This window comes from Podarcis melisellensis (assembly GCF_964234715.1).
Source record: "Podarcis melisellensis genome assembly, chromosome: 1".
In the NCBI taxonomy this organism is placed as follows: Eukaryota; Metazoa; Chordata; class Lepidosauria; order Squamata; family Lacertidae; genus Podarcis; species Podarcis melisellensis.
The window spans coordinates 85211688-85223971 of NC_138528.1; the positions used below are offsets into that span (position 1 = coordinate 85211688).

General features: G+C 46.1%; 1 protein-coding gene across 3 annotated transcripts in view; it reads right to left on the reverse strand.

Moving 5' to 3' along the window:
- Window positions 1-9032, reverse strand: part of VIL1 (villin 1) — a 33433-nt gene extending 24401 nt beyond the window's left edge. Inside the window, exons 1-2 of one of the 3 annotated variants that reach the window (XM_081920297.1) lie at window positions 8906-9032; window positions 2934-3083 (exon numbers count right to left, since the gene is read on the reverse strand). In XM_081920297.1, the coding sequence (XP_081776423.1) occupies window positions 2934-3067 (134 nt within the window). In that variant the 5' untranslated portion in view covers window positions 3068-3083; window positions 8906-9032. Of the gene's footprint in view, window positions 1-2933; window positions 3158-8905 lie in introns of those variants that run through there. The other 2 variants (XM_081920296.1, XM_081920298.1) reach the window with 2 other exon arrangements.
- Between the last annotated feature and the right edge of the window lie 3252 nt (window positions 9033-12284).

Below are 12284 nucleotides of genomic sequence, written 5' to 3' on the forward strand. Positions count from 1 at the left end.
TGTTAAGAAAGCCAGACTGTTACTCCTTGCATTCATTCAGATCGCATTCCTAAAAGTTTGCTAAAGGGGGAAGTATTAAGATGGTTCACACTGCTGTGCTTTAGGACTTTGCTCAACCTGAGCTGCTCGATAACTCCTAGATCTAATTTCTCCTTGCAAGAATTTAGAGCGGAACTAACCAGTTGGTAGCTAGTTTAAAGGAAACTAGACATTTTAACTACCATGCAGATGAACTGAGATCTTGTGATGTCTGTGTCAAAAGCCCAAGGGCTTTGCTTAAGTCAAACTAATTCAGCTCTTGCCAAAAGACTTGTTATTACAATGTTATTATTACCAAAAACATTGTTTGGGTTCACTCAAATGAAAGGTAAAGATTTTTACAGCTGGTGGGAAATCAGCCTTAAACCTGTGTCTCCTGAATGAGTAATTATGTATGTACACACATGCTTTCAACATTGCCAAGGATGTCACAGCTGATTTCCTTTAAGTTTATTTCCTATTTCCATAAGACAGAGTGAGAGAGCAAGTGTGTAGGTGTAGGAACAGAAACATTGGAAGTTACTGAGTAAGATATTTGGTCTATCTAGCTCAGTATTGTCAACACTGACCAGAAGCAGCTCTCTGAGCGACATGGAGATGGTGGGAACTGAGCCGAAGAGTATGTGAGAGAACGGTTGAGGGAGAGAGGGCATGAGCCCAGCCCCCTTCATCCCCACAGTGAGTAGGATGGAGCCACGTGTCCTACTTTACACAGTAAAGAGTTATCATCTGGGGACAGGCCGGTCCAAGCTCAGTTTAAAGAGAAATAATCTCCAGAAGGGACAGCAGAATTGGACCTTGAAGTTGCCCATCCAAAGTGAGCACCTGGACGACCGACAGACTGAGCAGGGACACACAGGTCACCTGATCAAAGTCTTCTCCAATATGGTGAGATGTACTTTATTTCAATTTAAATTGTAGTAATGGTTTCTAAATTTGAATCTATGCACATGAATTAACCTATGGAAAACTTAGGGAAATTGGTGCCCTGGGAAAACAATTTGCTGTGAGTCTCAAACAGCAGAGTTTAGAAAGACTTGCCTAAGACCAGGAATCCTTATGCTCTCTACAGTAGATGATGATGAGCTGCAGCTCCCATCAGCACCAGTCAGCATGGCCAATGACCAAGGGTGATGGGAGGTGCAACATCTGAAGGACCACAAGTTTCCAATCCTGGCACAGCAAATACAGGACTAGATGGGCCAATAGTTTGATCAGGTATAAGGCAGATTTGTGTTTTTATCAATTAATTGATTGCATTTTTTATCCCTGTTCCATTAAAAGGAGCTGAGAGGGATATATAATAAAAGTTTAAAAACAACAGAATCCAGTCAAAATAATTGAAATACTAACACAAGTACCTCAACATTAAAAAAAACCATAGCACAATCACAAAAGCAGCATTAGGATCATAGAACTGTAGAATTGGAAGGGACCCCAAGGGTCATCTAGTCCAACCCCCTGCAATGCAGGAATCCATAGCAGTCCCTGGGTGGGCTTGAACCATCAACCTTCTGGTTAACAGCCAGACACAATTAGCATGCCTTCATTCTGCTAAGGCTTAAGTAAACAGATGCATCTTTAACTAATGTTTAAATGTTAAACAAGGAGGAGAACCACAGCTCTAAGGGGAGGGAGTGCCATAGTCAGGGTGCCACAGCGAAGAAGGCTCTGCCACGTGTCTTTAAGATAGGCAAGGGAAAGCATATCAGGGATTAATCCTAGCAAGGAGCATGAGTGAGAGCTTCTCTTGCCTATCTTAAAGACTAGATCTGCTGATATAGAGGCACTCCTGTGGGTACTTGGGCCTTGATCCATTTAAAGCTTTGCAAGCTAATACAAAACCTTGAATTGGGCCCAGTAGCTCAGAGGCAGCCATTGCTGCCTTTCTAGGATCTACGTCTTATGTTCCCATTTTGCTGCTCAACAACCGGGCACTCTCATGCAGTTCTTCACATTTCTGCAGCAATTTGCTCTGGATCTACAATGCCCCCGGTTCCTATTAACACTTTTAAAAACCAGGAGAGGTCCTCTCTACCAGGAACAGGGGAGAAAATCAATTCAATTTGCATTTAAAACTGAATTGATAAGAACCACACTTTCTGAAATAATATGAGAACGGAAACACCGCCACCCTTCAAAATCCACACTTTCCCAAATTTTGTTCTCCAACGTTTACCCAAACATGTGTGCTAGGGGGAAATGAGCCTACAAATGAATATATTAGTGGAAATAAGATACAAGAAGACATCACTGTAGGGGAAATTAGTTGCAAAAACAATGTGCACATTGGTGAAAACTGCATGTAAAAATGTGTTTCTTAGGAGAAATTCGCACAAAAATGCTGAATAATTTTCATGAGGATTTTTTTAAAGCACAAATTGCTGCAGAAATGTGAAGAACCAAATCTAATTTCCCCTAAAATATTTCCACTTCCCCCCCGGTTTTCACACCTCTAACTTCACGCAGTGTGGAGTCCATAGAAAAATGAGTTCAGTTCAAGCAGGAGGCACAAGCATCATTTTTGTCTCAGGAGAAACCTTGAAATTGGAGTCCCTAGCTTCACTATAAAGGTTCAGAACCTCTTCTCACCCCTCAGAAACCTGAAATCATTTGACAAGAAAAGCCACCCAGACTAAGCAGAGGGGGGAAAGGAGGCTGCTTGCTATCTTCTCCTAGGACGGCCTTCTTCGAGCTGGTACTCTCCTCGTCTTTTAGACTACAGCTGCCATCCACTTTCACCTGCACATTCTGCTACCCCCAAAGATCTAGAAGGCAACAGCCTGGGGAAGGCTGCTTTGGGCAAGACAATGCTGGCATGAAGCTGAGGGCTAGAGCAAGGACAGATGGGAGTCCAAAGCAGGCCCTGGATCTCCCCGGAACCACCTCCTTACCTTTGCTGCGGTGTCTGTTTGGTGGGCACACAGCACCTTGGAGACGGACTGTGCCTGAACAGAGCAAGCAGCGGGGTGACCTTTGGACCCTCCTTCCCTCGGCACGGAATGCCATCGCCACCTGCCTTCGCCATATAAGGGCAATCGTGTCTAAGAACGGAAGAATGGCAGAGTGAGCCCAAGGTCCTTTGACATATGAGCATTGGCATACGAGCCTCATCTCACTCCCCATGTGTGCACACACCTGAGCAGAAATTGCTGAAATGTCCAGATGCATGGCAGTCCATGTCGGTTTAGTACATTTCAGCGAAGTTCATTTAAAAAGCTCACTTTCACTTTTTGAAATATAGCAACCCTAGCCCAACCTCCTACAATGCAGGAATCTCAACGAAAGCATCCATGACAGATAGAAACATTGGAAGAAAGAACTGGGCAAACCTTTGCAGTTTTGATTCTTAAAAATGACAGCAAGTTTTGGCAACAGATTAAGATGCAGGTGGAAATATATCACAATCAATGCACCAGGCTTTTAGATGTGGGGGACGGGGGTAGGGGAATAGTGGGAAAGTATTATTAGCAGTGAGCTAGCAATCCGTTGACTTTTTGAACTGCACCCTTCTTCTAAACACATTCTATCTTTTACCCTCAACATCAGTCAGCTCCAACTGTCCATTCTGCAGGGGAGCATAGGGTGATCCTTGCACACAGTCATAAAAAACCTGTAGGGTATGGCATGCTCATCTTAAATTTTCAAATTAAATTGTCCTTCAGCCAGTTAATGTTGCACATTAAGATGCATTTTTAATTCATATACATTCTGAAGAGTCATAATTAAATTTATTTTCATAATCATGTTTCATCTCCAATCAGAAGGCATGTGATTGGATATTCTGTGTGGATGAGTTCTCTTATAAAACTTAGGGAACTTCCAGACCACCTGTTTGGTGAACATTCATCCTTGCGTGGGAGATTGTATGACATGGCTAACTCTTCCTGACCCTGGTGAACTGGAACACACACAAAACATGGAATGGGCTCCCCAGCTTTGTACACATTACACAGCAGCCCATCTGGAAGTGCCCTTCTACTCCTGGCAGAAGCAATATCTTCCTTTGCAGCCACACCTAGCTCCGAAAGTCTCCCTCAGTCATTCTACGCTCTAACCATGCGATTAACAGCTGTCAGTGACCCCTTGAAGGGCCAAAGGCCTTCTCTTACTCTGGCAGTGATCTTTTTATGGCTCTGGGGAAACGCTCCATTTATCTTATCTCTGCTGTTGAGCTAGCAGAAATAAATCTCTCTCCAATACAACTCCTGCTGTCAACCGCTCATTCCTATCTCCCTAATTGACAATGTACTAGAAGGGAAGGAGTTTTAACAATTTTCAATCCACAGTTCAAGCCACAATCAAGGCAGCTTACAACATGGAAAAGAAAGGTTAACTACAACATAACAAAAGTAAAAGGTAAAGGGAGCCCTGACCATTAGGTCCAGTCGTGGACGACTCTGGGGTTGCGGTGCTCATCTCACTTTATTGGCTGAGGGAGCCGGTGTACAGCTTCCGGGTCATGTGGCCAGCATGACTAAGCCGCTTCTGGCAAACCAGAGCAGCACATGGAAATGCTGTTTACCTTCCCGCCGGAGCAGTACCTATTTATCTACTTGCACTTTGACGTGCTTTCAAACAGCTAGGTTGGCAGGAGAAGGGACCAAGCAACGGGAGCTCACCCTGTCACGGGGATTCGAACCACCAACCTTCTGATAGGCAAGCCCTAGGCTCTGTGGTTGTACCCACAGCGCCACCCACATCCCATAACAAAAGTAGTCATAAATAAATCTGAAGATCTAAAATAAAGATACAAAAAAACCAACAACACCCAAGAGCAACAATAACAATAAACCTACCATCAAAAAAACCAAACAGCACCCCAGCCCAAGACTCTGTATTTGCTTATAAGGAAATGCCAAGCGATAAGTGATCGATGGTGGAAACAATCAGGACTATCATAAGCAATGCTCAGAACAGCATTGTAACTTAAAATAATTTCATCCCCCTCCGGTCCAAACCAGCCCTGAAAGGGAAATCTACAATTAGGCTCTCCCATCGCTACTGTTTTGCTAACTGTCAACCCCACTGAGTGGTTCTGAAGATCAAGGACAAGGGTGTGGTGCCCGTTATCCTGTTGCTCCAGGACAGGGCATGTAACTCTTTCCTCGGTGTAAATTTCCCCACCTCCCCCACCTCCCAAGCTGCTATGAGTGGGAGGGGCATGGGAAAAAGAGGAGCAGATGAGATTCGTGCATCTGCAGTGCTAATAGGTAGAGGGTGGGAGGAGGAAACAGCCTCTCCCAGAGCACAAAGTCCCAGTCTTCAAAGCAGCCACTGAAAATAAATCACCAGCACCACCGGACAGCAGAGTCACATTCAGAAAAGCACACTCTGGTAACCAGCAGCCTTGATTACCACAATGTGTTATATATGGGGATGCCTTTGAATACATTTTAAGGAACTTCAGTTAGTTTAAATAAAGCAGCCATGTTGCTAACTGGCTCCTGTCCTAAGGAACATATCCTACCCATTTGGAAGGTGCTTCACTGGCTGCTTATTTGTTTCCATTGAGCTTGTTGTCAACTGCAGATTTCAACCCAGATCTTACTCCATGGTCAGCCCCACATTCTACCCCTGGCACCACTCCAGCTCATTGAACTATTGCATCAGCCTAACGCAGACGAAAACATCATCTAGGCATCATTTGTAAGAACACGATTCCATGCAGGGCAAAGAGGAAGAATCTTATGGGACAGGTGACTGAATAGGCTTGCCATACTTCTGGGAAATCCTGGACGTGTCCTCTTTTGGGGGGCCAACATGCCCATCTGGGGGAATTTTTACATTTTAAAGGGAATGTCCGGAATTTTTGTTTTTTGTTTTGTTTTGGAGAGGCAGGGGTGGCTTGGGTGCAGGCGCTCGGGCATGGGCTGTCTGATTTTTTTGCTCTTCAAGATATGGCAATCCTATGACTGAAACCTTTGGCCCTCTAGATGGTGCTAAAGTACAACTCCCATCATCCTTGGCCATTGGCCTTGCTTTGCTGGGGCTGATGGGAGTTGTAGTTCAGCAAAATCTGGATGGCTGAAGGTTTGCCACATCTGGTTACTGACAAGGTAACTGACAGGAAGGCCAGGATCTAGGATACTTGTGGGTGAGGGGAAGATGCTGGAGTGGCCTTATTTAGGAGAATACCAGTGGTTTCAGATGGGAAGAAAGTCTGTTCCCCATTACCTAGCTGATCCTCAGCAGCTTATTCAAATATTAACAAGCAATTTCCTACTTTTATTACTTTTATCGCTTGAGGGAAAACAAACAGTGTATGGAGAAGAGAAACCATTTATGATGTCGACTCTGCCCCTGGCCTGTGGACTATCATCTTTTGCAGTGCCTTGGAAGGATAAAGGAATTAGAGCATGTGTAGTAATCTTAGGACACCCACACTAGAGACAGGATAAAATTTGAACTAAGATTTTTGGCTTATTAAAGGCAGTGGCGTAGCGTGGGTTGTCAGCACCCGGGGCAAGGCAAGTAATTTGCGCCCCCTAACCCGTGGATTTGCGCCCCCTAACCCATGGATTTGTGCCCCCTAACCCCCAGATGTTGCGCCCGGTGCGGCCGGCCCCCCCTGCACGCCCCACGCTACCCCACTGATTAAAGGGACAGTGTGTACACGAGGGACTACTGATACTCACATTGGGGTCTTAAAAGTGTTGACTGTTTCTGAAGACTCAAGAGGCACGGTTGCTGCCATTACCCCCTGCCACTACCTCAGCCAAATATTCCCACAACTCAGTCCGGCTGCTAGGGGCAATATATCTCTGTACCAAATCTTCTCCAGTTGTACCTCTGGCTGCTTGGACAGTTTAGCCAGTTTAGATATTTATTCAGGGCACCCTCTCAGACTAACTCAGCTAACCAGCTCCCTTCCTTCATCTTCTCTAGGTGAGTGTTGATAAAACACAGAGTATTAACATATATCGTAGGTCTCAATTGCTGCCTGGAGCTAATGGGAAATGGAGTGCAAGACCATCCAAAGGGCCACAGGTTTCCCACCTCTGCTTCAAGGCCCGAATTAACCCAACTATATTTCTTAAGCAATTACTGTTACTACAACTCCTGCTAGCAGTATTTTTTTAAAAAAAACAATTATGCAATAGCTCAGGAGTATGAATCATCAAACATCAGATAGTATCTTGGTTCCATAGGGATGCAGTCTCTATCCTTGAAGACAACCCTATCAGCCAACAACCTGGCAATTGCATCTACAGCTATGAATTGGCCTTTGTTACTCACAGTGCATAACACTACATTACAATGATCAATTGTGAATGGTGGGGAGAATATTTTTTGCCATTTAAACATTACTGTGTTAGTTTAATCCTTTTGCATTAAGGTAAATGAATGCATTTTCTAGTTTCCTCATTCTGCTCATGCTTCTTAGACCTTTAGAATATATTCCTGCCTTGGTTTGTGTTCCAGATAATGACTGTTGGGTCAAGCCTCCCCATTTAAGAAAATGGGTGATGGAGAAATCCCAGGGTGAAATGCTTTGCTGCATTTCCATTAATTTGAAGGCTGCACCTCCCTCAATCCATTGCAGAAAGTGCTGGAGCACAACTCTCAAATAGCCTGCTGATGCTTCAGTGGCTACATTGAAGATATGGCATACCGGGGGCGCCAACTAGAATAACATATTGTGGGGGCCTAGGTAAGCCCCGCCCTGCATAAGCGATCACATGACATGGAGCACACACACCATTTGAATGGCAATGCCTATCACCTTTGTGGGGGCCCAGACCCCTGAAATATTTTATTGCAGGGGTCAAAGCCCCCATGGCTCCTAGGAGTTGGCTGCTATGTGGCATACAATGGAGCTGCTTCTACTTGAGTTGTTTCTGCAGTCAGGCCTGCCTGTCTCCTCTTTCCCCTGGCAGTCTGGACCCCTGTTCGGTCACCCACTCCTGTCATGATGGGTTTCACTTTAGCCTCACTCAGCTTTTCAACCCGTGTCTCCCACATAAGAATCTTTTAAATACCTGCAACATCTCAACAAAAATGCATGTCCTCCAATGACCCCTATTTCCTGCTTGTTAAATCATAGTTCCTATTTGGGTGCTTTTCAAAATGCTGTCTGAATGAACTGCTTCTCCACCATCCCATCCCATAACTGTCTATTCAGATAAGTAATGGTGTTGATTATGTTTCTGAGTTGCCACTATTCTGTAATTAGCGCAACCAGAATACATTTCTTTCTTCCTTTCTTTTCCTTTTCCTTTTCTTTCTTGCATAGTAAACACCAGTTTAAACCTCTCAAGGATGAAAAAGTGAGGCATACATTGAAAATAAAAAGTAAAACTTATTATCCATGTACTAAGATGTCCACTTTCAGAAGTCAGTACAAGGTGAGTTGTCGGCTGTCAATATGATTTAATATTGCATAGTGAGCAAAGAGCCTCTAGCAATGTGTGGTGGAAGGGCTGTAGTTTAGTGATAGAGCCTCTGCTTTGTATGCAGAAAGTTCCAGATTCAATTCCCAGCATTCCCAGAAAAGGCTGGTAATGTCCTCTGTCTGAAACCCTGGAGAGCTGCTGCCAATAGCCATCTCTTCAAAAGGCAGAAAATCATTGTTTCGCCCAAAATTCTGGTTTTCCAATGATTGCCATCTGACCAACCCATTGGTTGCCAACTCACAAGTAAACACAAAACAGCCTGGCCTGCTCTTGTGATGTTAACAACAGCTTGATATGAAGAAATCAGAAGGTGAAGCTTTTCACAGCAAAGAGATAAACATCACCCCTGACTATCTGGATCCTAAGCTGTTTTCCAGAGAGACAGCTACAGTGGCCAGCGGATAAGTTGGCAATCCTACCTGCCCCACCTTGTGACATTCCAGCTCAAAGACAACAGCCTCACAGCTTACCTGATGCAGGAGCAGATGCCAAATGTTTTTAATACCCCCAAATTATTAATTCGGTTCTGTAGTTTGTTGCTGGTTGTTGTTGCTATGCCCTAGTCTGTGTGGGAGAAGCAGAACGGTCTGGGTGAGGGAGGGTGGCAAAGCCAGCAGCCTAGGCATGGATTATTCCTGCTCCAGTAGACAGCCAGTTAACACCCCCCTTCGTGGCCCCCAGTGAGCTGAATTCCAGCAAACGCTATTTAAAAGGCGGTGTGGGGAAGACAGAAGCTCATGCAGTGGGGTGGGGGGGTGGGGGGAAGAGAACAGAGAAAACAAAGGCCAAGTCAAGCCTAACTAGGAGGAACAGAGCCAGACAGAGACTGAGGAACAAACAAACAAGATGAAGAAAATTGGCCTTTCTGCAGCCTCTGGGTGGAACTAATGGGTTAGATCCAAAGCACAATAGAAAAGATGAACTGAATGTGCAGGGACAAAACTTCAGGGCTGAACCATCCCTCTTCACTTGACCGGCCCTATCATTAGGCAGAGGGAGGCATCTGCTTTAGGCAGCTGGTTTGTGGTGTCATAAAAGGGCTACAGATTTTTTTATTTTCACTTTAGGTGCAAAAGTAACTTCTGTACTGGCCTTGGGTACTATGGCCCTTGATTAGGGGCAGGGGCAGCAAAATGCCTTGGTCCAGAACGTGGCTGAAGTTGATTCCTGTTCCGTATTCTGAGCATGGACTCTTCAGAGGCATGGTGGATTAAACCATTGCACCCAGACTCCCAAACAGGTGCAGAGAGGGACACTCAAGCTTGTAGGATTGTTGGGTCCAGACCCTCAGGCAGCTTCTGTAAATTAGAGAGTTACTTAGCAAGGGAAACCATGCATGACTTCTCTCATCATCATGAGAAAGGAATGTGCAACAGGTGAAATTCTCCCCACTAAGATGTATAGTGGTACCTCTGGTTACATACTTAATTTGTTCCGGAGGTCCGTTCTTAACCTGAAACTGTTCTTAACCTGAAGCACCACTTTAGCTAATGGGGCCTCCTGCCGCACCGCTGCTGCACGATTTCTGTTCTCATCCTGAAGCAAAGTTCTTAACCTGAGGTATTATTTCTGGGTTAGCGGAGTCTGAAACCTGAAGCGTATGTAACCTGAAGCGTATGTAACCCGAGGTACCACTGTATGTGAAATGACACTTCGCCCTGTGACGAAAGAGGCCAACCCTACTTATCCTGGTGCTGGGCAATGGGCACAAACTCTCTCACAGAGAAGCAGTAACAACAACTTTGCAGTAAGCTGACACGGGTGGCGCTGTGGTCTAAATCACTAAGCCTCTTGGGCTTGCTGATCAGAAGGTTGGTGGTTCGAATCTCTGCGACAGGGTGAGCTCCTGTTGCTCGGTCCCAGCTCCTGCCAACCTAGCAGTTTGAAAGCACGCCAAAAAAGTGCAAGTAGATAAATAGGTACTGCTCCGGCAGGAAGGTAAACGGCGTTTCCGTGCGCTGCTCTGGTTTCGGTGTTCCATTGTGCTGACCACATGACCCGGAAAAACTGTCTGCAGAAAACACTGGCTCCCTCAGCCTGTAAAGCAAGATGAGCACCGCAACCCCAGAGTAGTCTGTCAGGGGTCCTTTACCTTTACCTGTTGTTGTTTTTTTACTAACTTTATATATTAGTTAAATTTCTATCCCAGTCTTTCGGGCTGGTGGCTGGATAGTGATGAGCGGGCATTGGGAGAAGGGGGGGTTGGAGACAGGCTTTGAAGCAGGGATCAGTGAACTGGGGGAGCCTGTAACAGCCAGGAGATGAGAGTCAAGCAGCAGAAGCTGCTGCAGGACTGAATAGTGAAGAACAGGGGCAGGAGGAGGAAGAGATACCGTATTTTTCGCCCTATAGGGCACATCGGCTCATAGGGCACACCTAGTTTTTTTTGGGGGGGGGAATAAAGAAAAAAAATTATTTCCCCCCCCAGGCGCGGGGCTGGGGTGGGGGAAGCCCGAGCTTCCCCTGACCCCGGCCCCCAGAACAGGCTGCTATCCGCAAGCCTGGGGAGCCCGGCGGGAAGTCGCGCCGGGCTCCCAAGGCTTGTGGATAGCTTCCTGAAGCCTGGAGAGCGAGAGGGGTCGGTGCGCACCGACCCCTCTCGCTCTCCAGGCTTCAGCGAAAGCCTGCATTCGCCCCATAGGACGCACACACATTTCCCCTTCAGTTTTGGAGGGGAAAAAGTGCGTCCTATAGGGCGAAAAATACGGTAAGTCAGACTGGTGTGGAGTCAAGGGTTTCCACACCTCCCCCCACCTCTCCTGCTCCCCTGTCTCCCAGGACCAGAAGAGGATTGAAGAGGGAGGAGCAGAAACAGGTTACACGCAGGTGTAGTCTTCGCCTGGTTGCCCGCAGCTTTGGGTGGCGGAGATACATAAGCAGAAGGTTGGGGGTGGAGGTGGGGGCTCCCTGTTGCTGCAACTGCCTCATTGGGTACACACGTAGGACTGATGGACATGCCTTTTCTTGCCCACACACTTTCTGCAACAAATATTGCAACACCTTTCATATCAGCACCCCCAAACCACTTAGACACAGTCAAGGTGGAACCATGCCGCCTTTTGCAATGGTATTAGTTGTAAAGTCAGGGATAGGGAAATGTTGCTTCCCCAGTGGCTGTGTTCTGCCTCCACTGTCAGTGGCATTATGCCTCTGAATCCTAGTTGCTGAGTCTGGCAGGTGGGCAGAGTGCTGTTGCGCTCAGGTGTAGCTTGCAGGCTTCCTACAGGCATCTGACTAGTCCACAGGATGCTGGACTAGATGGACCACTGGCCTGATCCAGCGGGGCTCTTCTGGTAAGTTCTTAAGGCTCCAGCTTCCTTCACCCATGACTATTGGTCATGCTGGTTGGGGTAGCTGCGAGTTGAGAGTCCAAAAATGTATGGGGTTTACATATTCCTCATCTATTTTTCTGAGACACAGAAACCAACTAGGACATTTGGAGGCTGTGCGCATAGATGGGAGATGTAGAAGGAGCAGGGAACCCTCTTCTGTAATGGAGTAAAACTATTATCATTTTCTGGGAGGAGCATGTGTGTTTCCCTGTGTGCAAAATGGCCTGGCCCACGTCAGTGGTTGTTTTCTTCTTTTGTAATCCAGTCCCATCCAGCACCCTTACCTCTTTGTTGCATAATTGGGTTACTTCTGTTGGCCAGTTGAGTCCTTTTGAAGGTCACCCCAAAGTCCAGTTCAAATTGAAAGCATATGCTCCACCACTGATCTACAGTCCCTCTCCACCTCTAAATATATCAAGAAAATGCCTGTAGTGAGTTTCAGATTCAGATTATCAGATAACTTGTCACTCGCTTTGTCAATGGTTTTAAGTTGTTACCTCCAGAACTTTCTACACAC